We start from the raw sequence: 27,107 nt of genomic DNA on the forward strand, positions 1-27,107 counted from the left end.
GCAGCAGCTGGTGTTGTGTCTCTGAGCAGCCATGTATGAACACTTTTCTCCTGCTCACTGCACATTGCTCTGGATAGGAGCATGAGCTAAAGAATGGACCCGGAGTAATATCTACCGTACAGTTCAAAATGCATGCTACTCTCTACTCTACTCATGAATAGAACGCCGGCGCCACAACTTAGAGTCATGTAACACTCTTCAGCACTCCCCAATGTAATGTCATGCCATGCCATTTTCCGAATCTCCTCTAATGTATAGAGTTGTACTCAAATATTCATCCCTGCATTTTTCATTATTTGTGAGACATCTCATTGTGTTTTATCTCCATTATCTCCAGAATAACAGCATGTCAGTGACACTGTGGGCCCACAGAGACATTTCTCCCCCTCTTTCACCCCTCCCTTAAGGACAGTTGCTTCTTTTTCTTGGCTGGTTTCTTGTCATATTTTCTTTTTTTTTTGGCTGTTATTGGGAGTGTGTAGAGGAAGTGGTTTTTGAGGAGTGGGGTGTTGAAAGCAGACACAAACACAGCCAGACTGTGCTGCACACATCCGTATGCTACATGGCTAAACTCATCTCACCCCCTAGAGGCTGCAGAAATTAATACCTGATAACTCTCTCTCTCTCACACTCACACACTCACACACTCCTCTTTTCTTATGTGTTCATGTCTTGGCACTTTACAACCAGCCTCTTGAGATCTTTTCTCACTTCTAATCTCCTTCCATCAAGTTCTCTTTCATAATATCAGATTATCTTTTCATTTCAACAAATCAAACATTTGACATTAGAGGCTCACCCAGGGTGTTCTCTGACTACAGTGGGGCAATCATGCATCTGTTAGGTTTCTGAGTCATCCTAATGAGCTCTCCACTCCTGCGACAATTGTGACTTAAATTGAGCCTAATAATTTGGTGGGTGGTCTTATTACTTTGTGTACTCAGTGGAAGTGGAAAGACAGACCAGGCCGACTGAAGGAGCTAGACTTTCAGCCTCACCCTTTGGCAGCATCTACATCCCGCTACTTGTCACTTTTTACTTAACACGCTGTCCTCACTCAGAGCACATAAACGCCTCACCATTACCTACTCTGTTTTCCTTTTTAGACCAGAGAAGGAGAAAATAGAGGCAAAGAAAAGCAAACCTCAAGACAGGAGCGGTGGCGAATAAAGCCTGTATTGTTGGCAGAGGAAGTGCCGGTGCCGATAATTAATCATCCCGTGTGTTTGTCTTTCCTGACGCCGCATCCTCTCCAAAAGCTGCCGTAAGAGAGAAAACAAAAATACATGAGGCGTTGAAGGAGGAAAATAAAGAAGCTTATTAGATTCATTTCCCCCTGCAATGGTTTCCACTGGTTGGATGATAATGCGGTGATTGAAGAGCATGGTTTTGTGTGTGTGTGTGTGTGTGTGTGTGTTTGTGTGTGTGCGCGGCTGTCTGAGTCTGTTTGTTTGTATGTGTTCGCACCTAGCAGAGGTGGTGACAAAATACTTAACATTATTACAGGCGTATATGAGTTCATGAAGCTGCCGTGCAGTTCGCTCATCAGCGTTTAACCTGTTTTTCAGCGGCTGAGACGCACATTATGGCCTATATTTTCACTGGTAGATTGAATAAGCCCACTGTTGCAACTGGGGGAATAAATGGTTTAAAAAAAAATTAATCCAGACAAAATGTATGGATCAAAAGAAAAAAAAAAACCCATTAGCTTTGCGTGCTTCAGAAAGGAATTAAGAGAAGGGAAACTCTTCCAGCATCACGAAATCAGGTTGTCGATTGCCTGCGATGCTGAGTTGAACAAAGAAAGGGTGGAGAGATGAGGAGGAGGAGGAGGGTAGAGGAAGGGTGGATGAATGGGGGGTGGGGGGGGGGGACGAACAGGAGGACAGGACAAGGAGATGGTAGGAGGTTAAAGGGGGAGGAATAGAAGCTGTAATGGGGTTATCCGTTGGGGGTGGGGTCAATACCAAGCATTGGAAGATACATATACTTAGATAGTTTTTCATAATGAGGCTGTGGTGTGTGTGTTGCGTGACTAATCTGCGCCTGCTACAATGAGTACCGGAGCGAAGGGCTGATCTCTTAGAGTGAGCCACATGCCCCCTGACAGCACACCCATAAGAGAAACACGCAAACATGCCTCCAACACGCAACACACACGTCACCAATGCACATGTGACAGTTATGCACGCCACAGTTGTATAGGCTAATTGCATGTACAAACACTCGTGGTAGTAGGTGGGCCTTTTACTCTATCTACAGGGGAGAGAATGTAGCATATGTGCAGCGGTCAATGGAGTGTGACTTATTTGTGATATTTTTATAGCTTTGAAAGGTATTTCTGCTTTATAAATATCAGATAGAACAGAAGAGCAGGAGAGTGAAGCAGCACAACCTGTGTGTAAAGATGACAGATTCTTTCTTGACATTATTCTTCTCATTTCTGGCTGATTGAAATATAGCAAAATGAAGTATTCTTCAGCTCTTCCTTAAGGAGCCCTCACAGGACCCCACTTTAAGATCAGTAGGGGAGATTTTCTTTTGTGTTGTCGCCCTCCACAAAGAGGTCAGAGGTCAGGCTCAACAAGAGAACAGCAGCACCGGAGCTGGAAAGCCTTCACTGCTTGCTCAAGGACATTTTTCACACAATTTCAACAGATAATCCCCTATTTTGTTTTAAAATGTTGTTTAAATCAATTAAAAACTCTTGAAAATGTTTAAAATTACTTTTTTTTAAATGCAGTTTTACTTGAATGACACTTTATTCAGGGAATCTTTTAAACGTGATGGTTTTCAGTAGAAATATGACAAATTACCTCATTTCATCAGCAGATTGTATGATTTATAGGCTAAACGTTTTGCTAGATTTAATAAAAATGAATAAATATATATTTTTCCCTTCATGCCACTTATCAGATTTCCTAAATGCACTAGACGCTGCCCACTATCTCGCTCTATATCAGTCAGCTTTGCATGTGCATGTGGCTATATCGTGTGAGAGGAATCCTGTAAAGTCATGAAATCCTCCACTGTTTTGTCTTGTTCGACAGGCCCACCGCACACTAATACCTGGCATTAGTGCAGTTAGTGCAGTGCAAAAGGAGACTGTTTGCCTGATATAGTTAATGTGTTCGCCACATGTGTGAGAGCTGGTCCAACTCTCTCACTGCCATATCACAGGGGTTGTCGGAGAACTGCCAAACGTACTTTGGAAAACATGATCATTATTGTTATCATTCTTTACTTTTTCTCTGTGTTGACACAGCTCTCGCTGAGCCTCAGCGCAATATATTTAAGTCAAGAAGTTGACCGATGTGATGTGATTTTACTTTCCAGAACTTGAATATGTTTTCATTTTGATCTGTTCACTGACTGACACCAACAAGGTGTTTTTTACTCATTTGCTTACATCCTCAAACCCGCTGTCTGCTACCAGTATATCGTGTTAACATGAGTTAATCTTCTTGTACCAGCCTGTTTACCTTTTTTCTTTTACTTTGTTTTATTATAGGGAACCAAGACACCAAGATCTCCAGGAAGCACATCATCAGCACCGCATCCTCTAACCCTGAACCCAGGAAAGAGAGCCTTCCACTGGGCACGGGCGTTAATGAAAGCAGCCTCCTCCTGGAGGTAAGAACCCACATAGCTGTTGTCTGTTTGTGATTCTGTGTGTGTGAATCTCCCTGATTAGTGAAATATTTCAACTAGATGTTGATATGATGGTTTACATCAGTTGAAATCAGTATGAAATTGGACACTTGGAGTTCTTAAAATCAGGACTTAAATATATAATTTCAAAAGAGTTCTGTTAAGTCATACGCTTTTCGGTTGTACGTCCCTGCCTCCTGCGCATCACTGTTAATGAAACGCTCGCAAGCTTTCATACGCGCCATTCAGGAGACAATTTGTGTCTGAGTGAGTGTGAATTGGGGAGGGGGATGGGGAGGGAGGCTTTTTTTTGTGTGTGTGTATGCGTGTGTGCCCTTCGCCCTTTGCCCCGACCTCTTTTGCAGAGTTGTGGTGTTGCGTGACATCAGGGTGAGACGGGAGTGTCAGAGCTGATGAAGGAGGTGGGGACTCACACACGCTGGCGGCTTGAGCAGCCGGTGAAGTGTGTGTGTTGTGTGTGTGTGTGTGTCTGTATGAGTGCCTCTCTGTCTGAATACATGTGGTCGTGTGTGAAAGTGAGCAGAAGAGAGTGAGAAGAACACACCAAGACTGTCAACAGTAATCAGGGCAAATAGAAGATCTGTTTTTTGTCAGTTGACCTCAGACCTTTTGAGCGGGCCTTGAATCAAGATTGTAACTACAGATTAATTATAAGTGCATATAATCACTTATCGACTTAGAACAAGTACATGATATCAGGACATCTCGTTGTACTTGGCAGTGACCAATAACACACACACGCACATATTTGCATATTTTGAATAGATTTTACATAAAACCTCGTGAAGCTATGTTTGAATTCCTAAAAAGGCAAATGCTTCCTTTGAAGGCAGAGCAGACAGTTACAGCAGCACGCTACATGGGAATTGCCAGGGCATCAGATCACTGTTACAAACTCAATATCCTAATGGCTATCTGTCAAACAGCAAATTATGACACTGATCACGGGCCAACAACTGCGAGCACACACACACACACATGCACACACACAGAGGCGGGCTGATCCACTGATGCTTCTGTTAACGTGTTAGGTTGTCTCAATGGGATGGTAAATAAAAGGCTAGATTGACCGTAGTGATGTGCTGCCTCCCGTTGCGTGACTCAACTAGCACCGCACTGGGGCCTCACAGCAAACTGTGCATTAGTTGTTATGGTGATGGGATCCCAAGAGAGGGAGGAGATGACTCTGTGTGTGTGTGTGTGTGTGTGTGTGTGTGTGTGTGAAAGAGTGTTTGCGTGTGTGTGTTTGGTGGGATTGCATGTCTTTGTATATGTGATTTATGGTATGTGTGTATGTGATATGTGTGTTTGACAGGTACATTTACACATGCTTGTGCGAGTCTGTGTGTGTGTGTGTGTGTGTATTATCCAGTGTGTTTTTTTATGTGTGACTAATGAAACCAATAATACTGGAAGTTGAACCTCACTGCGGCTGCAACATTCTTCAAAACATCTCCCTATATATATGAGAATTCCTATATTGTTCTAGTATGTGTGTGTGAGGGATGTGGGTGTGTTCCTGGTGGCAGAAGGTCTCCGTGTTTGTCATGACCTCATCATCACTGCTTTCATCTCACTCTGACAGCTAGGCAGCAGGAAAAGCGAAGAAACTCTGTCGAAACAATGAGAAAAGGCTGCCCTACCGCCGCCATCCCACCACCTCCTCTTTTCCCCTCCCTTGCCTCCAAATCCAGTGAAAATATATTTTATTTTGGGCTCTGCGTGCAAAGCGCCTCTAAAGTCAAAGCTTTTATTCTCCCAGGGGCGGTTATGGGAGCCGGGGGCGTTGTAGTTGCAGATATGTGGCGGAGCGGGCCAGCAGCAGGTGCCTGTTTCCATTACCTAAAGGCTTCAGTATGTGAGGAACTGAGGGAAATGTGAATGGAGAAAACATGCAAAAACAGCATGCAGCAGAGTGCAGCAGTATCAATACAGGCTTTCTTTCTTTCTTTCTTTTTTTCTTTCCTTCTTTCTCTCTTTCTTTCTTTCTTGCTTTCTTTCTTTCTTTCTTTCTTTCTCTCTTTCCGTCTTTCTTTCTGTCTCTGATGTAGTTGTATAGGTTGTTTTCCTTTAAATTTCTGTGAAATAAATGTAAATGTCTTATTCCAACATGTTCCCGTAATGAAAATAATATATTTGCCAGACATTCCGTTTTGGAAAGCCAATTACTGTAAAGAAATCAACGCACAAAATATACTGTTTTTGCCTGCACACAACCTTTTGGGTCACAAGTCCGAGGCCTATTTGTTCCAGAAGAATAAAAATGTCAAAAGTGAAGAAAAATGAGTGAAGAAAATGGGTTGCAGAAATTTATTGTGGCATTTCAATGACTTGGAAGAGGAATAGAGGAAGGTGAACTGGCTAAATAAACCTAAATGAACCCAACATGTAAATTTTGGCCTTTTTACAGCCTTATAGGCAACATCCCATTCCAGTATATATATGTCATGTTCATTTTTTGGTCAGGTTCCCTCAAAACTCCCACATCACTGAGTCATTTATAAGAGTTTCAGACGAAGCTTACTATGCTACAAGCTTTCATATGCTTGGTGAAAACATCCCCTATAACTGAACGTACATGTTTAGTAGACTACATGAATGAATTATATACTAAGATGTTTTAATTGGACAAGCTACAACGCCTCAACACCTCACATTCTTTCGATACATATCCCAGATTGTTAAATTCCTGGTCTTAAAACCAGACGTTTTGGACAAACTCCACTGTTTTTATAACTATATTAGATTTGGCTCTAGCATGCTGTTACCAGATGTTTTGCAGCCCCAAGTGACCAATAGAATGCTTTCATCAGCAGTGAATCTATATAGATCACACATCACCTTATCGCAATTACAGAAGCTTCAGAGTGGTCCAGAGTGGTCTAGAAGGTGCTGTTGGTTTCAGTGTGACAGGCTCACTGTCCAGCTCTAGCTTAGTAAGCGCTGAGTCAGGTTCAAAATCAGAAAGTGGCCCTTTGTATTACTTGTCATTTTTTACTTTTGAGTGCTTGCAGGAGAAAGCTGTGTGTGTGTGTGTGTGTGTGTGTGTGTCAGGGGAGGGGGTCATCCTCCCCCTTGATGTCATGAACGTTCGCCAGTTAAACTTGTCAAACAACATCTGCCTCTACACCACCGAGAACCTGCGTCAGCTTCCTATCTCCGCTCCCCCCGCCCCGTCATACTTTCATATGTCTTGCGTATATTGTCTCGATATTTTTCTATCACACTGTGACTCAAAGTGAGTATGTGAATGAGTGCATGAGTGTGAATTTAGAGGCCACAGGGATAAATACCACGTAAAACACACACACACATACACGCACACAAGGGAAGACCTGCGTAGTCTCGCAGTAAAATAAAGGTGACAGACTCTGGCAGCAGCAGTCACGCAAATCAAGTAGCCTTGCAGTTGTCACACTATCACAGCTGTGTGCGAAAACACACACCCACACACACACACTACGAGTCCACATCTACTTCCTGTACTTTCTTCTCCCTCCTCTGCATTTTTCTCTCACACTCTTGCTTCCCTCTCCATCTGTGCGTCCCTCCTCATTTGACTGCTGTATATTTATTTAAAAAATTTTTAAAAATTTTAAAAAAAGCGGTGTTAGCCAAACACATTATTTCCCCTTGTGTGCACGGGCGTGTGTAAAGAGGGAAAGTGGGAACGAGACTGTGTTTGTGTCTGGAGTTTATCTGCTTTTAATCCATGTGTTTGGTATCACAGATCAAAGCATGTTACCAATCAAACAGACTTAGCTATCAGGGTTTCAGATTTATGAAATACATAACTCAGTCATTACATCTCTTTGGGTGTGTACTGTATATCATCTTCAAATTAACTGCTTTAAAAATACAGTTAATCTAAATTCTAGCAGATTTTTAAAAAGTCTTTCAAAAGCAATATTTTGCATTTAGAAATCAGCAAGTTTTATTTGGCCCACTCAGTTCCATAACCATCTGTATTTCATTCCTCCTCCAGTGTTGTATTATTATATCTTTTGTTCCATTTTTACTGTTATTTGCTGTTCTGAGAATTATGGAAAGAATGATATAAATTGAACATTTTGCTATAAAACGTCTGGCTGGCGTCAAATCCTGGCTGCGTTTTGTCTCTGGCTTAAAAAATAATTGTACAATAATGACTGTAACCACAGTTGGGTAGCAAATAAAACCATTTGACTCTGTTGCACTGTGTCACTGCTGGGTGCATGAAAAATATGACTAATGGCTTCTAAATTTAGCTTTGCAAAGATGGCACAGATAAAATGTTTGTTTGCCAATTACGTATTTGTTGCACTTGAGTTTATTTGCTGCATGAGTTCCTCTGAGTCACCACTTATTTCTCTATGTGTCTGTGTGTGTGTGTGTGTGTGTGTGTAGTCTCTGACAGGATTCGCCTTGGTGGTGAGCAGCGATGGGATGGTCTTCTATGCCTCCTCAACCATTGTGGACTATCTTGGATTTCATCAGGTGGGTTGAACCTTTCAGTGATACTTTAGCTGTACAATTACTGTAAGTAACACATAATAAATGTAGCATCAACAGATGTACTGGGAAGGATTTTGTTTTCTACGAGAGCATCAGTGTTTAATGCCTTACAGACTAGTAGGCAGAGGCAGCTTTCAAGCCACATTATGTTTTCTGAAAAAGGAGGTGAAAGAAAAAATGATAATATTCATCAATTTGTGGTTGGGGTCTTGTGTCATTAATATGTTCAAGGTTCTTTCTTACAAAACTTAAGTTTTACAGGAGGGTTATGTGCCATACTATTTCTTGGCTGGGACCATTAACTACCTGGTTTCCAACTATTGGAGACAGAGATATAAAATGTAAATTATTGAGCTTTACAGGTGCTGGTTGGCAGATTTTGTTACCTTTGGACATAGCAAGGCTAGCTCTTTCTCCCTGTTTTCAGTCTTTCTGCTGAGCTAAGCTAAGTTTCCAGCTACTGTACTTATTTAGTGTAAAAACTTTAGAGTGATATCCATATTCTTACCTAACACTCAGCAAGAAAGTAGAAAAATGTATCCCAATATATTGATGGTGAAAGACACTTATGAATATATTTTTATTACATACAAGCTAATAAATAAAGCCTCTCACATAGCCTGTTCAACAAGTGTCAGAGAAGGATCTGATCTCTGCCATTACTCAGCTCGTTCACCATTTTTCATCAGTCAGTCAGTCCTTTACGTTCTCTTCCATCCATTCCTTTCTCTTCATAAAGTCTCTCTGCTGGCAGAGTGAACCAACTAACTCACAGCTAAGAGGCCACAGAAAGGTGAAGACCTCTGTTTCACCCCAAGATACACCCTGCGGGTGTCTGAATGTGTGTGTGGGCAGTGATAAGTCACCAACGGTTTAACTTCCTCCCTCTCCGGCAGCTATATCCAGTCGGTCATTAATTATGGATGATATCAACACGGCCTCGCCTGTCCTGCGATGCTGAAATCATCCTTCTCCTTCAAAAACCATGAATAAAGTGCTTTTCACTGTTAAAATCTCTCCTTTGCCCTCATGTCTGCTTACACACACACACACACCAACACTTTGGGGTAGAAATTCTTCTGCAACAGTGCTCTCACTTGGCTTGCAAGCAGACGGGGGGCAATAACCCAGCGCCATGAAATCGACATGAAAACCAAAGCGGACTGAAAGATCTTGCCACAGTGTGTGTGTGTGTATGTGTGTGTGTGTGTGTGTGTGTGTGTGTGTGTGTTCAAGGTGGCATGGGAGCCAATAGAGACAGACAAAGAAAATTAAAACCGTAAGGTGCATAAAATATGTGTATGCATGTTTGTTTGCAGCTCCATGAACAACTTTAATAACCTTTTAGTTTATAACAACAACAAAATAGACAAATATTGTTGTTTTTATTCAAATTAGAAACAAATGAACTTTTTGAAAGAAAACTGTCAGATTTCATGCTGTCTGGTACAATGTCAGATGTAAACAAAGATAAGGTCTTGATAAAATTCAAATTCATAAACTCAGACCAATTCAACCACAACAGGTGCTTTTTTTTGCATGCCAGCCGATGACGGTATATAAGACATTCCCAAGCCAATTTTGAGATTTTTCTGCAGTGATAACAACCCATTCCTAAGACTAATCAATGCATATCAATAATTTTAAATGACAAATGCAAAAAAAATCTGAAATCTCAATAGAAAGAAATAAGATACTGACAGGCAACAGGCATGTGTGTCAAAACATACCAGTATGCAAAGCAGCCAAAGCATCTCGTGTAATGAAGTGATGGATGATCACCATAGGCAAAAAAATCATTGTTTATCTATACACAAGGCTAACTTGAAAGTTCAACTTATGTAGTTGTCTCTGTACTAGTCAATGCTGTCAGCAGTGAGTGAGAGCTAAGAGCCAAAATATTGTACAGGTGACTTTAAGGACATACTGCTCTTTATGTGCAACCTTAAAATAAATGTGCAGTTGACAGTAAACATTCTTTCTTTGCAAGTACATAAAACAATGAAAACCTTCTAACTACTCACAGATCATCATGTTATATTTCAGAGACTGTCATCGAAACATTCCCTCAGCCTTTCCCACATGTTCAACTCCTGCAAAGGAGCTATTGCTTGTTTTTAAGTCACACAGTTTGCCTTAAAGGCCTTGACAACAAGTCACGTAATTCTGACTCCACAATTGCAGTCAGAGGGACACTTATCCCTAATATACCACAGGGAAGAAAAAAGAAAAGAGAACGCTTTGCTAAGTAGCACCACAAGAAAGCCCTGGAGAAGAGCAGAAAACCTCCACTGGCCTTTGATCCCATTTGTTACTGGGGCAGTTAGCCTTTGAAGGTCAGCGAAAATATCACTTATTCTCCATTTTTTTCCCTCTTCTTTTCCTCTCTCTGTTTTTTACGAGAAACATAAACAATAGTCACTCGATCCGTCTGTCTGCCTGACTGCCGGTAGGGAACCAAACCACAGGACGAAGCGCTCGTCGAAGACGGTGGGAACAGATTGTGTTTTCAGAGGCAGGCGATCAAAAGCCCTCGCGTGCCACCAGTGTGGAAATTATGGAGAGAGTACAGGGAGGAGGGAGAGAGGGAAGAGGAGAAGGTTGAACATTTTAGTGAGGAATCTGTCATGGAATGACAGAAAGCAAAGCTATTGCTGGAAAAGAGAGAGAGGCATGACGAGAGTGGGCTGGAACCCGACTCACTCGCTGTGTGTGTGTATGTGTGTGGATGGATGGGGAGGGTAAGCTGGGCTGGACTGCTGTTCGGGAGCGGTGTCACGCGATGTTTGACAAACACAGCTGCCCTCACTGGCCCTGCAGCTGCCCTTGGACTCTAACTGTAGTGGGTAAATGCTCCTGCATGTGTGTATGAGCAGGCGTAAGTGTGCATGTATGTTTCTGTGACTTCCATTGACTTTGTTAGTACAGTATGGCACTTGTGTGTGTGATGGGGGGGAAGTTAGCACGCTCCCTGTGAATCCTGAGGCAGACTGAGTGTATCTGAGCTGCAATGACAGGAATTCCCCCCCTCTTCAAACAGCAGCTACCAGCTGCACTGATGGCACTGAGCAGCAAAACATACCGGCTCAGAGTCAGTCCAATGATGGTGCTGTGAACACGCAATCCCATGTGTCTTTAAGACTTTCAGGAGATGACGTGATAAAACTAGAAATGTTTTCTTGATTAAATGTATTATTCAGTACATTTACTTAACAAACTGTACTCAATTTTCCCCACAGACTGATGTGATGCACCAGAATGTGTTTGACTACATCCACATAGACGACCGTCAGGAGTTCAGACGCCAGCTCCACTGGGCCATGTGTCCTCCACAGCACCAGGGGACGTCAGCACACCAGGATAACCAGATAGCTGCAGGGGCTGGTGGGTAGTTTGCTGGGAAGGGCGGGAACAATACTCTTGAGGAAACTGTACATATGGTGACCTTCTTTGTCATATTTTCATTGTCTTCTTTAATTTAATTTTGGGGTTGAGCCAAAACTACAGTACAGTATGTCATCAACCTTCAAACAAGACAAATGTTAATTTGAAAATTAAAGGGGTTTCTTTTGTGAGCATTAAAATCAGAATAAACTCTCAGATTGCTTCTTTGAATGTCAGTTCAACCTATGAGTTAGGTTACCTACCAGTATTACAGTATCTTTGAAAACTAACATAATATGTTTCATTTTATTGCCTCAGATCACTTACTTACAAAATAACTGATTGGATCCTTTTTCCTGACTCTGAAGCACTTTATAGGTTTGTCATACAAATTGCTATACAAATTTGAATTATTATTCTTCTCCTCTATGTCTCTTTTTCAGGTGAAGACTTTGTAGTGAGCAGCCTGTTCCATTCACCGGAGGCAGGGGGAATTCCTGCTGACCTCTCCTGCTTTCTCAACAGATGTTTCATAGCCAGAGTCCGATGCCTCTTGGACAGCACCTCTGGATTCTTGGTGAGTGGTGGCTGAACTGAACAGGAACTTCATAAAAGTGCAGAATATGCAATAAAAAATGAGAAAGTGTTGCCCACTCGCAGGCCTATAAAATTAATATGGCCCCTCATGCTGTAGTAAAACTACATTTTTAATCGTAGTGTGTACAGTTATTTATAGTTGTATTGCAAGTTATTATAAGGTAATTGGGTGCCTGGACAGGGCAGCATAATATGAGCCCGGTTCATCCCTCACGGCTGTGACTTGAGTGGTTTGGAGAACAGCAGTGGAAAAGCTAGAGGCCTGATGACAGAGGAACAAGAATAAGGGTTTGGACCGTTTTGTCAGGGTCAGTAGAGTTCACTGTCACCAAGTCCACTCTGGTTGCACTGACGTTGGCCGCACAACAGAAATTCTAGATGGCAATTTCCTGACATGTACTGGTGGAAGCACTTGTAGCCAAGTAGTGAGTGAATGTTGGTAATATGCGTTCCTCATCAGTCAACATAATTGCGGCAAAGACACAAAAATTGTAATATTATGTATGATCCTCTTTCAGACAGCCAGAGGAGCTTCATTCCCTATTAAAAGAATAAGATTAATTGCTTTATTGCATATAACTGCTAGTGCTTTTAGCCACTGTATCCGCTCTTTGGACCACTTTGGTCCAGACTGAAATATCTCACCAACTAATGCCATTCCTGTCAACCTCAGCTGTACTTTGTGCTTAGCGCTAATTGGAAAATGTTAGCATTTAGCCAACATCAGTGCCTGAGTACAGCTTTGGAGAGCTGCTTGCATGGCTATAGACTTTTAGTCTTGTTTAAATACTAATGCGTGCAGTATCTACTGTATACTTATTTTTACTAACATTACATGAAGACACAATGTATCTACAGTACAGTATGTTTCAAGAAGTAAAAGGTTATCGCATTCTAATGTTTCCTGGAATCAAACTGAAAACCAGTTTAAAGATTATCATCGCAAAAAAGAAGAGGTAGATATTAATTTTCAAGGGACATGAAGCCCATATGAGTTTAAAAAAGCATTAATCATACATTTTAATCTAGGAGAGGACACAGGTCAGACTTTTAAAGACCATTGGATACTCTGATGTTCAAATCAGTAAATTCATCTTCTCTTCTGTCCCAGACCATGCAGTTCCAGGGTCGGTTGAAGTTCCTCCACGGGCAGAAAAAGAAGTCAGCCTCCGGGGCTCTACTGCCTCCCCAGCTGGCTCTATTCTGCATAGCTGTACCCCTCCTACTGCCCTCCATTACTGAGATGAAAATGAAGAACATGTTAATGCGGGGAAAGAACAAGACTGGCGGAGGAGGTGTTATCTCTGCACTGGAGCATGGGTAAGAAGGAGTGAAACCTCATACATGAGCAACATCCTTCCAACTTAACTAAAGCTGGAGGGATGATGTACTGTATCTTCACACTGTGTTCATGTGTAAATCCACTGATTGTCTTAATGGGGGTGCTATAATTAAAGGTCATGCCTTTTAACACAAATTTGACGTCTCGGACACCACTGGTCAATTTGACGAAACGTGAGACTTGATGCATTTTGGCACCTTGTTATGGCCTCTGGAAAGCTACACCAATGTGCCTGATGGGGGAGCTAGAAGTAAAGGTCAAAATTTCAAACCTTGAAATGCCACAGCCGCTGCATCATCAGTCCAGATCTGTTGAAGCTTGGAGTTATGATGCACGTTGTCACTGGTCAGCCCTCATAACTCATAAAGGATGACATGTTTACTTTGCTATTGGATATATAGTACGTGTAAAAATACCACGTGATAACTGCCTTGACTAAAATCCATAAGGCAAGAGTACAAGAAACTCATTCAAAACTGTTGGAGTGCTGAAAAGTTACATCAGCATTAGTCCTCATGTGTTTTTTACTGATTTATGAGGTTATTGTAGAGATACCTGCTTATTGCCAAGCAACAGCTTCATGAGCACACAAGCGTTTACCCTGAAACCCAGTTACCAACACAAACATAAGCCCTTTTCTCACCCAGCAGGCTCTGACACCGAACCAACTGAGCGCTGGATGCCTTACCTGTGGCCAATTAGGAGCAAATACATGCCTCAGCTTGGATAAGGCCCTCTGAGCTTCATGCATCATTAACAACTTTGCAAGACTGAGAGGCCAAGAGTTGAGCTTTAGTCAGTGTAAGCAGAGCCCTACCACCCTCTCTGCTATTCATCCTTTTTCAACATCATCCAGGGCAACATGGATGATGTTAGTTTCTTTAACAAAATACCAATTTCTTGTAAGTGCACTCCAGCTAAGCTGGTTAGACTGGGAGCCATGAAGTTTGTTAAGAGTTGAGGTTAAATCTTCATGAGAAAACTGCATTATACAATATACATGGCATCTGATTGGAAGAAAAAGTACCGCAGGTTAGCTATGAGGTCCATCTTTAGGTAAACTGCAATAGGCAATACTTGAAAATGTGTGTATTTAAATATACAGTATGTAATGCTGTTGATAGATACAAAATTACTACCATACATATTACTGTTTAGTTTCTCCACCTGTGCAGCTTTTGCATTATAAAAGGCCTCACCTTGATGCTGATATGGAACAAGGAGTGATTTTACTGAGCACAGATAAAGCTATAAAACATACAGTAGTTTAAATATACTCACTTCCAGAGCTCTGATTCTACTCCATAACCTCAGCTGTTATTATCTTTTCTAATCATTATAGAGTGTAACGATCCAGTCGAGAAAGCAGAGAGAAGCAAAGTGGAGAAAGATGGCTGTTGTTATGGTGAAAAACATGTTTTGAAATCAAACTTGCCACTATAACCAAGTTTAAAATGACTTGCTTAAAATGGCCTTTTTTTTCATAAGGGCATTATGCCATTAGAGTTAAAATGCATTTGTGAATAAATAACAGGCTAAACTAGATTACCTCAGCAAAAGGTTCAGTCATATTGCAGAAAAATATGGTTGTGCAGTTTTCAAAATGTTCTTCAGACAGCAGTTTTTTCTAAAATGCAGATGCCACGGACGGCTTTCTCATTACTAACAAAGTTAATTAAACACTTGGGATATCCCACATTTTTTGGTGTACAGAAGGCCAATTGATTATATTTAACCCAGTTAGTGAAAATTGATTCCTTTTATTGTTCACAATATTTTGTAAGTTTGTAAAGTACAGTCTACATAATCTTCAGCCCTTTCCTTATTAATGGCTTCCACCTTAATCAACATAATTCAATGTGTTAGCACTTTCCATTGATTGGTCACAGTGCAAAATGTTCAATGGTTAATGAATCATCCCAAATGAGGACATCGTGAATTGAAGTGTTAGTCACTAAAAATAACCAAAGGCTGAAATACATTTGCCTTTAGCTACTGTGCTACAGTGTTTTTAGAATAAATGAAGATCTACTGCATTGTACTGCATTAGTCTATAAACTTGGCCGTAATTGATCTTTGCGTTCTGGATGTTGACTCTGTTCTCAATTTTCGAATAAGACAAATCCTGGAAAAGATGAGTCACTTCTGGAATGATTCTCTCATGAACTAAAGTGAACCAAACCTAGATATTTGTGCTTTGAGTCATTCATCAATCAGTAGAAAAAACATTCAGTTTGTGGATATTCCATGGATATCTGGGTGGACCAGTGATATTTTAGGAGACCACCTCTTCTTTCTTTGAGTGTTGTCTTGTTTCGTGACTAATGATCTCATTCTTCTTTTTCTATGATCCCATTCTCCTCCCCACCCCACCCCACTTTTCATGCCCTCCCTCTCTCTCATAGTGAGCGAGGAGAACACCTCCGCAGGCACTCCTTGAGTGGAGGAATGGGTGACGTTGCAGACCCTCTCCTCCTCTCGTGCCCCATCCCTGGCAGTAACCAACGAGGTCACCACACTCCCTGGACCCCACTCTCCAAAGACAACCTCAAGTACCGCCCTGATGGTTACTACAGCCAGGAGGAGCCTCTCAACTACTGCAAGTCCTCCATGGATCCCCATAAAGGTCTCAGCCCAGGCCTGGGAAGTGGCTGGCCTATGCGACCGAGCTCAGGGCCCCTCAGAGGTGGCCAGGGTGTCGGCTACATCCCGTCTAACCGTCTGAACAAGGCCGGGCAATATGGGAAACCATACCGCCTTTCCCCCAGCTGCCACAGCGGCAGAAATGGTGAGGTGTTTGTCTCTAAGCTCTACGGAAGCCTCCAGATTCCCTCGGACCCAGATGCCTACTGTGTGGACCTGGTGAAGAGCGAGAACGGCTACGGCGAGTGCTACGACGGCCACCTGATGCCCGAGATGCCATCCATCAAGGTGGAGCACGACTCGGACTCAGAGAATGGCTGTGATGCCTATGGGCGACCCTGGGGTTGCCGTGACCCAGAGGCCATGGACCGTCGCTATGGTAACGGGGTATATGACCAGAACTCTGGCCTCCAACTCAAATCAGAGCCCGAATATTATGATCCGCAGTACTCGCCCTGTCAGCGGGGGAAAGCAGGCATCAGCCCACCATACAACAACGGCAACTATCAGAACTATGCAGTCAACAGCGGACACAACGGCGGACACAACGGCGGACACAACGGCGGACACAACGGCGGACACAACGGCGGACGTCTGTTAAAGTGTGACAAAGACTTGGGCAGTAACCCCAACAACAGCCAGTTTAGTCCTCAGAGACTCTCTCACTCAGACTCTCTATGCAGCAACCAATCTGTCAACCTCATGGACTCGCACGTCTATCCACAGGAGCCTCACAAGGCCTATATGCACCAGGACTACAACAAGCATGGCACCTATGAGTTCAAAGGTCATGGCCTGATCCATTCGATCAAGCGGGAGCCCATGGACTCCCCACCGTGGTCTGAGAGTGGTCACGACATGAGCCAGTCAATGATGGTTGGTCCAAGGAACGTTATGCCGTGTGTGATGAGCACTGGGCACCACAAATCCAGTCCTTACATTTATATGCCGTAAGAGTGATTGGGGCATTACCTGTGCCGCAGATAAACTACCCCCCCATACACACACACACACACAAACACACAACAATCGGTGTGCATTATAGTGCTTTGTATTATTATCATTTTCATAAACATGCACCAGCATTACAATAGGACAGTCTTCATAACGAGGATTCCCAGGATGTCAACATTTAAAGTACTTCTTCAATTTGACGAAGAGGTCACAAACGAGGCTCAGGTTCTAGTATTAGTGTTGTGACAATCAAAAATAATACTTTGATGATTTTGTTTTTAAGGAATAAATTTTGTAGTTGGTTCCAAGCACTTTTGGATTTAGTGACAATGAGACAAATAATGTCTAGGAACACAGTTTTGTTTTGATGTATGTGTTGTGCACACCTGGCTTTTGTGGGAGGAACAAAGATTTTGCTGTAAAAAAAAAAAAAAAAGAGAGACTTTTTCTTGAACTTTGTCCATAGCAGATGACTTACACCTACCACCTGGGTTCATTCAAGTGAGACGGCTGATTATAAAAACAGAGTCAGTGATAACAATTTAAAGAATAATCTGCATTGAAGATTTAAAGGACCTTACTTGTTTTGCATGTTTTAGCGCTTTTAACTACCTTTTTCATCACCGCCTCCAGCAATGTGTGAATGGAAACTACTGGTTCCATTAATGCATTTTAACATCATGTTAAATCAACTTGCAGAGACTTGAAACTGCTGTAAAAATGTTAATAACTATTGGAAGATAAGTTTACAACCAGGGTCTGATTGGAAAATACTCATTTGTGCATTCAAGGACACTCTGATTTATAACATTGAGCAGCTGCTGAAAAACATTTTTTAATGCATAACACAACCAAATTCAAATGATCATTTTCACAACATCCATGTTTGCTTTGTGTTTATGCTCTGAAATGGATTTTCCAACAGCACAGCTTATCAATGTAATGCTTTTCAGTAGTCAATGTTTGGGTGAAATCATCCTTGAGCACACCACGAAGAACCATTTTGGAAATGATTCCTACCACATAACCCTCTGAAAAACTTAATGTTAGTAATGTTAGTATATGCAATTTGTAGTTAATGGACCAAAACATGTAAAACTATTGGTATAGCCAAAGCTGTTACGTAGTATTTGTTTATTCAAGTGTATGGTCAAGAAACAGCCTAATTAAGCATAAGGATGATAATAGCAATTTAAAAATAAGTCAGAATCAACATTTAACTGCATTAAGTTGACATGAAAAATGTAAACAACTCCAATCAAATCACACTAGAACTGTCCTTTAAATTGCAGGGCCTAGAGAACCGTTCTGCACAGGGTTAAATGAGTAGATGATCAGTTCAAGTTTGTTTGGAAGAGACAGAAGTGTTAGTTTGAATTGAAGGAAAATGCAGCATTGTATTGTTAATGGGGTTCGATTTAGATTTTTCTTTCAATACGCACAATAATTTAATCATCTTAAGTCATGAAACTCCTGTTGAAAGTACAAACAATATTAATTTATATTATCATGTCATTTTATGTCAAAGCTAATGTTGTACAGTTTGTACAGTGTTTATGGCGAGAGCCGCATTTCAACTCCATGCAGCCTATCTCACTGCAGAAATGACACATTTCCTTTGAAATGAATATACACTTTTCATGTTGTCTTTTCAGCCAGAAAACATCGGACATCATCTTCACAATCAGTAATTTTGCACAAATGAATTAAAAGCACCAAATTGATTCAATGTCAGAGTCTCAGTTCTGTGAAGCTACTGTAGTACAGTAGTTTCTAAATTGCACTACTGGGAGTAGTTCAGTTGAAGTTCAGCCTACCCAGACAGGTTATTTGAGTCAACACGCACAACTGTACATGGTGTCACTGTTTTGAATTTTTCTTTTTCTCTTTGTGTGTGTTCATTTCAATAAATGTTTGATAATTCGTATTTATTGTAAGAGGCAAAAGTGTATAATTTAAAAACTACAGTTTTGAAGGCTTTTCTCTTTCACTAAGGTAAATCAATATGGCTTTTTTCCTTGCTATCTTTTTGATAATTGTTAAAAAAGACTGTCATACTTGTCTCATGGAGGAGGTAGCTGCAAGGTAGCAAACACATGTACATATGCGGTGTCTTCCAATGTTTCTACGTGTTTTTTGCAAATGGGACTTAACTATTAAAAGACTTTTCTTTATATGGAAAATCTGGGCGTTGTGTTGTGTCTTTTGCCATTAGACAGATAAGAAACAAGGCAGCAAATTACTGCCAGCTTGGTGAATTAGTAGCATATCAACATCTATCACAAAATGAACCATGCCTGTAGTAGCCAGATTACAGACAGGTGATTAGTTACTTAGAATATGAACATCACACAGCTGCAATTTCTATTAATCATTTAAAATGTGCAATAAATGAGTGAAAGCAACCTGACCAAAGCAGATGTTGTGTTCCTCCAAAATAAGCTTAGTATAATGTTCAAAGGACTTTGTCATAGCATTTAAGTATATTAGATACACCAAGTCACTGAAATAATGTACAATGGTCATTCTACTAACTCAATGGTTTCCAGAATGAAAAGTGGATAAATTCAGTTGTTCATTTACGCTCTTGTCTCTTTAGTAGCTTCTGAATTTTTTACGTATACCAAATGCAGTCTCATCCTTCAGATTTGTGTCTCTATTAATAATAAATACTCAGCAGAACAGGATACAGAGTATCTCTAGCCACATTGCCTGTATGATTAATGTGCTGTAAAGCTGGCATGACAGCTCCTTCACACGATCTATGAAACTTAACACCGTCTCTCACCACTGTCTGGGACAAGAGCTAGAGCCAGGGGAATGTTGGCGTCCGCAGAGAGGTAGAGGGTTGAGAAAAGAGGCAGGGGACAGGAGGAGAAAGAGGTGTAACCTAAAAGTTGTGGTTGAGTCCTGTTCCTCGGGATCCCCTGTAGAGCTGGATTTCTGTCCTGCTTGGTAGTTAATTGTTTTCACTTAGCACATCAGGTTTTTAATAATCCTTGAACATTCACTGGTAATATGATGGGTCTTCTTTATCTAGTGTTCCTCACTCTGCAGTGGGGCAATTTTAAAATGACAGTTTGGATGTACAGTACATAGCATTTTTCAAACCTTATCCAAAAATCTGTTATATAAAAGTTGCATTGTGACAATAAGAATGAGGACCCATTCTGCTAAAAGTACAATTTTGGAGTCAAGCGAGAGATCAAAGTAAAAATCCATCATTTTTACTCCTACTCACAAACTTAAGAATAAAACCTACTTGTCAAACGTCTTTTGACTTAAATTTAAGAGAGCTCCAGAGGGGTCTTTGTTAAGAGCAGATCCTAGATGACAGCTCTGTTTTGTGTCTGATTGTACAAAACATCATTCGTCATGATGAATAATACATAAGCTGAAGCAGTAGCATTAAGAATAGACTAGTTTTAGCTTTATGTATCATTTGCATTTGATTGAGCATTTAATAATCACCCCATCCATACCGTGGATTATAGTGGATCTGAGGCCAAACTTAGGATCTAAAAAGATAATTTTCTACACCATAAAAAGGTCTATGCAGACTCATATATTGCATTAAACCACTGTCACTGTTTTTGGTGTGGGCTGTGCTGTATGCAGATCTTCATTGTGGTTGGGTCAGCTCATACAACTTCAACATGAAATACAAATGTTCTCAATTTTTAAAGTTTAGGTTTCCATCAGCAAGCCATCTAATTCTATTATATGTAAATTAGATCAATAGAAACTTCCATGTCACGAGGTTGCAGATGATAGAGCCCATGATATAGAAATAAGAATAGAACAAATGCAGTTTTTCAAACAGTGGGCAACTAACAGTTACACAGACATGCAAACTATAATTATTTTATTAGAGACATATTTGAATTTACAGCACAGAACAGCTATTTACACAGGTCATATGACACCCTGGGACTGAAGGCAGTTGTGTGGGAAACTGGTAGGTATACGTAGAGCCAGAGAAAGACACTGATATATGCGCATGTTATTGGCGCAATAGGAAGTGATGATGTTATTCATCATTGCAAATGTGCAGTCAAGTTTGTCTCCCTCATCTATTGTTTACAGCCATGTACAGTTGAGCTGGACCTCTGACATCTACCGGGACATCAGAGCTCAGTACCTCTGTAGCCAGTAGTGATTCGAGGTCTTGCTTAAGTACTTCAGCACAACTCGCTTCACCAGTTTTCTGCTGCTAAAATGTTCTTGAGATAAGAAAAACCTTTGGTGACCTAGTAAATGTCAAACATCAAACATATTTTTTATATGAGGATAAGCAGCCTTAAGAATTCAGATTTTCTACAACTGTACTGTGAAAACATCACCTCCTGATCCTAGATGACCATTACCTCTATAGTGGTTGATTTCTCACTTATATTCTCCAGTTTGAAGGAACAAGCCCATCCTACTGATTCCACAGCCATCCTAATGCCTCACGCTCACTTCTCCTTTGCATTGTTCTGACTCATCTAATGATCTAATCCCTCTCTGAACTTTTTTTGAAAGGATTGGTGTGTTTGATTAATTTTATTATTATATTATTTAATATATGAAGCAGCAGAAATACAATGCTTAAAACTTCCAAAAAAATTAAATTATAGACTGAAATTTGAAAAATAACTTCTGTAGCTAAACAGTTTCTAGTAGATGTTAATCCAATGAAGTGTTGTAATTTTACTCTCCAAAAACAGTGTATTTATTAGGTTCACTTACTGTATCCTGCCTTAAGGACCACACTCAATATGTGGAACTATGTATCAATATATCATTGTCAAATTAACTTTGATAAGTCCTGTAAACAAAACTGACGATGGTTAAATGATTGATGTCCTCAAAGCTGGTATTTCTCTATTTGAAACTACACTTCCTATTGACCATGTTTATTCCTTTGGCGAAGAGTATTTAGCTGCTTCTCTGTGTGATAGGTTCAATAGCCATTTGCGTGTCAGGATTGAAGTTTTGTAGACGCATACAGACTTTGACAGTTGTACAGATGGATCTGTCTCTTCCTCTTGGCTTAAAACAAGTACTGTCAAATTGAGATCCTACTTCCTCCTCCAGTTAAAGTCCTGAGAGGAAACACTGCATTCAGTTTTTTGCACCTTAACAAGCAGTTTCCAAGGATTTCCTCTCGTATGCAGAGTTTGCATACAATACTGCAAGGCTGGTTGCGCCATGGTGGGGTTAACTGCCATAAAATTAATGAGGTTCATTACTTGGCAGTTGGTAAGGAGTAGGAAAATACAGTACAGGAGGAACAGTAAAAGCTAGATGATATTCATAACTCATTCTGATTGATAATAATCCATGAAAGCTGACTGTATTACAGTTTCATACTGTAGCTCTGGATGAAAACACTCTTTACAGGAACGTGGGATTTCTGTGAAGGAATCTTTATTTATTTGTAACTTTTTTCACAGAAAGACATACATGAATACTTTTTCTTTTGCTAACTTGACTTAACAACACACACCACTAAGTGTATGAGTCAGAACAATGCAAAGGAGAAGTGAGCGTTTTTTGCGGCACTACAGGGATCAACCTCTATGAATGAATTACATGAATTACATATGCAACCATGTCTCACTTACATACTGTACACACGCACAGTTCTCTTCGTAAGTGAGTAACAACTAACTCACGCGAAACAGTGTGTAGTATCTCTCTCTTCGCCAAAGGACTACTTTGCTTTTGTATCACTGTAGTTTCATGACTGATGATGTGACAACGAGAGGAGGGGGATGGAAGAGGCTGTTTAAATGTTTAATATTCGTCAGCATGCACGCGACCTTCCATCACACCATCTGTATGACACTTGTCCTGTACAGGGAGGGTTAAGGGTGAGAATGGCAAAGACAGAGAGAGGTGGAGTGAGACAAAAACTAGAGGTGAGAAAAGAGAAGTTAGCTCAGGAAAGGGGTGAAAACAATGAAAAGAGCACATCCAATCAAGAGAGAGGGGTGATCGCTTAGGGCAAGTGTAGTGTAAGCAAAGTGTTTGATGCTTGTTGACAGCTGTATCTGTGAGGGCGAGAGTGTGTGTGTGTGTGTGTGTGCAGACCAAGACCTATAATCCTATACCATGCAAGGTTGCGTGACCGTTCATACCCCACTCTTTGCTGCTCCGCACACCATTTGCCCTAATTGGTCACACCCACTCTCTGTGTCTTTCTCACACACACGCTAATACACATGCACATAGGCAGATGCACCAACGCATACATAGACACAACAATGTCCGCATCTCCTTTCCCATATCCCCCAATGACAATGAGGCGAATCCTTGAGGGTATGTCACAGACACGCATGTACATATGCGTGCACATTATCATGCACATAAACACACACCCTACTAAGCATATGGAAGACAGTCACGCAATCAACCGCCCAGCCTTCAACCTTGCCACTTCTTGCTTCCTGACTACAATTAGCTAATGAACACTGAACAGAACTCCTTGCCTTATTGCTCACCTTCGTCAGTTGAGTCAGTGCCTCTAAACCAGTAGTTTCCAACCTTTCTGATCTGATGAACCCCCATAGCTCTGTGAGATGGACTACAGTAACCCTCCAACGGCACCACCTGTCATGTTCCAAATGTGTTAAATTGGCTTGATTTTAAACTGTATATTATTTAATGGTAATTACACTCATCGGCCACTTTATTAGGTACACCTTGCTAGTAGCGGATTGGTCCCCTTTTGCATCAAACTGCCTTAATTCGTCGTGGCATAGATTCAACAAGGTGCTAGAATCATTCCTCAGAGATATTGGTCCATGACATGACATGATGGCATCACACAGTTGCTGCAGATTTGTTGGCTGCACATCTATGATGCGAATCTCTCGTTCTACCACGTCCCAAAGGTGCTCTATTGGTTTGAGATCTGGTTACTGTTGAGGCCATTTGAGTACAGTGAACTCATTGTCATGTTCAAGAAACCAATTTGAGATGATTTGAGCTTTGTGACATGGCATGTTATCCTGCTGGAAGTAGCCATTAGAAGATGGGTACACTGTGGTCATTAAGGGATGGACATGGTCAGCAACAATAGTCAGGTAGGTTGTGGTGTTTAAACGATGCTCAATTGGTCCGAAGTGGCTCAAAGTGTGCCAAGAAAATACCATTACAGAACCACCTCCAGCCTGACCCATTGATATAAGGCAGGATGGATCCATGCTTTCATGTTGTTTACGCCAGATTCTGGCCCTACCATCTGTATGTCACAGCAGAAGTTGAAACTCATCAGACTAGGCAATGTTTTTCCAATCTTCTATTGTCCAATTTTGGTGAGCCCATACAAATTGTAGCCTCAGTTACCTGTTCCTAGCTGACAGAAGTGGCACCCAGTGTGGTCCTCTGCTGCTGTAGCCCATTTGCTTCAAGGTTCAAAGTGTTGTGTGTTCAGAGATGCTTTTCTGCATACCTAAGTTGTAACTAGTGGTTATTTGAGTTACTGTTGCCTTTCTATCAGCTTGAACCAGTCTAGCCATTCTCCTCGGACCTCTGCCATCAAAAAGGCATTTTCGCCCAGAGAACTGCCGCTCACTGGACATTTTCTCTTTTTTGGACCATTCTCTGTGAACCCTGGTGATGGTTGTGCGTAAAAATCCCAGTAGATCAGCAGTTTCTGAACTACTCAAACCAGCCTGTCTGCACAAACAACCATGACATGTTCAAAGTTACTTAAGTCACCTTTCTTCCCATTCTGATGCTTGGTTTGAACTTCAGCAGATCGTCTTGACCATGTCTACATTCCTTAATGCACTGAGTTGCTGCCAGGTGACTGGCTGGTTAGATATTTGCAGCTGAACAGGTGTGCCTAATAAAGTGGCCAGTGAGTGTATATGAAAGTGGATATTGAAACAACAAATGTTTCAAGTGAACTATCAATTTTTCTGTTAGTTTGGTCAAGTTTGCAGTTGCTCTAGCAACTAGGAGTGGTGGAAACTGGACAGCTATCCATTTAGCTATTTGCCACTCATCTTTAGCTTTTTCACCATTTTCTCAAAACTTTTAGCTAGCTGTTTGGACTATTTACCCATTACTTTTTACTATTTCAACCATTCATCCGTTAGTTTTAGCTAATTATTTCAACCATTATTATTAGCTAACAATTTCAACAATTTATGCATTAGTTTTAAACAGTTTGAACCATTTATCTATTTTAGCTAACTAACATTATTCAAACCATTTATTCCTTGCTTTTTCTAACTATTTTAACAATTTATCCGTTAATTTAACTCAACTGTTCATACTTCTCAGCTTGTTAATTACTTTTCACACACTTTCAATCACAACATGATGAAGTGTTCGGGTGTTACAGTTGACTCAATATATACTTTTTTAAATTAAATCATAATTTCTATTTTGTCAAATTAGCCGAACTACTCCACAATCCAATTCCAAGTACCCTTCCCCAAAAACTGCAGAAATAACTCCTGCAGTACATGTATCCCTGGTTGGGAATATGGCTCTAAAAACTCTGATGAAAGGAGAATACATGTATAGCCATTTTTCAGTCCTAAGACATTAAAAATAAACTGCTGAATGTGATGGTATTTGGTCGGATGCAGTGTTGAAATGAAATGGTTTATGTATGTGCCCTGGGGCAACTAGCCAACTGGCCAGTTGAAAGGTTACTGAGTGCAACCTGGTGATTCATAAACTAGATATGCAAGCTGCAGCTGACCGTGACTCATACACACAGGCATACACACTCACACACGTACACAACACACAAGAAGGCAAGCTCTTGTGCTGACACAGATAGTGCAAAAATGTCTTGCCATTACTTTAACCTTAACAACTGTGTATCTCAAATTTTCTTGCACAAGCACAAGCATCCACACTCACATACCTGCAAGTTATTATTATGATGCACTCCCACAATCAATCCCATGGGGCAGGGCCAGCAAACATGCCCAGAACCTACAGGACTAAAGTGAATGCTCTAATAATTTCCATGTGAGATTAGGGGGCAAGTACAGTGAGATTAGGGAGCCATTGCCAGAACTGTTTTTGGTTGTGTTCATGCTCCAGTTGACTGATTAATCTGTGAGGGTTACAAGAGGACAGATGTTAAATCTGCTTCGTCTGCTGGTGAATGCCTCTACCTACTGGTCACAACTGCACACTGCAGCTGAGGAAGAGTCAAGTCTTATATGCATCACATCCCACAGCATGAACATTCAAGCTATAATTTACATAGAAAAATGGAGGTTACTGCTACAGAACTACGGTTTTTAACTCGTCTGCCAGAGGGTTTCTCTTGGGAAAGAAGAAGAGGAAAAACCCTGAGTGTTTCATAAGAACTGGCTACATGTTGAATCACTGTGTGCTTTATGTGCCCACCTGAGCTCAAAGTGTTAAAAAGAGAAATTGAATTATTATTTAATCTGGATGATATATCATGTCCTGGTCTGTAATCACACAGCTGATAACAATCTAGTTTCAGTCAAGATAAGATACTTGATTGTCACTGTACAAGCACAATGAAATGACGTTTGGAGCAAGCCTATAGATGCCTAATTAAGAATAAAAAACTAAAAAATATAGACACTATACAGGATAAGATACAAAAAATATAAAATAGATAAGAACAAAATACTGTATATACACAGAAAAAAGTCAAATATCTGGTACTGGGGACAAGTGGAGCTAGTAGTGCGGCAGTTTGGAGAAATATTACATAGACTAGATTATTGCACTTGAAGACATATTGCACAGAACAGATTATAGTCAAAGAGGGGGGGGGGTGAAATAAATAAAGGACCAGTCACAGGTCAATAAATAATTCCATTATTGCACTTGAGGAGAGGTAAGATGACTAATAAACAGTCACAGTGGTTGAGATATAATACAGACAGTGCCAGTACGAACAGTTGCACATGATCAACATGTGTAAGTGTTTAAATGTGTGTAATGGCGCTGAGGTCCAGTTCAGTTACACTGGGGGGGAGTGGGTGCTGTGTGTTCAGCAGTGTTACAGCACTGGGATAAAAAC

General features: G+C 40.9%; 1 protein-coding gene across 2 annotated transcripts in view; it reads left to right on the top strand.

The window, feature by feature from the left end:
• Window positions 1-19,255, top strand: part of LOC122972822 — a 68,262-nt gene extending 49,007 nt beyond the window's left edge. For both annotated transcript variants that reach the window (XM_044340166.1, XM_044340167.1), the window contains exons 4-9: window positions 3,512-3,633; window positions 8,059-8,148; window positions 11,406-11,550; window positions 11,994-12,127; window positions 13,259-13,467; window positions 15,895-19,255. In XM_044340166.1, the coding sequence (XP_044196101.1) occupies window positions 3,512-3,633; window positions 8,059-8,148; window positions 11,406-11,550; window positions 11,994-12,127; window positions 13,259-13,467; window positions 15,895-17,086 (1,892 nt within the window). In that variant the 3' untranslated portion in view covers window positions 17,087-19,255. The remainder of the gene's footprint in view (window positions 1-3,511; window positions 3,634-8,058; window positions 8,149-11,405; window positions 11,551-11,993; window positions 12,128-13,258; window positions 13,468-15,894) is intronic.
• The last annotated feature ends 7,852 nt before the right edge of the window (window positions 19,256-27,107 follow it).

This window comes from Thunnus albacares, chromosome 21, assembly GCF_914725855.1.
Source record: "Thunnus albacares chromosome 21, fThuAlb1.1, whole genome shotgun sequence".
In the NCBI taxonomy this organism is placed as follows: Eukaryota; Metazoa; Chordata; class Actinopteri; order Scombriformes; family Scombridae; genus Thunnus; species Thunnus albacares.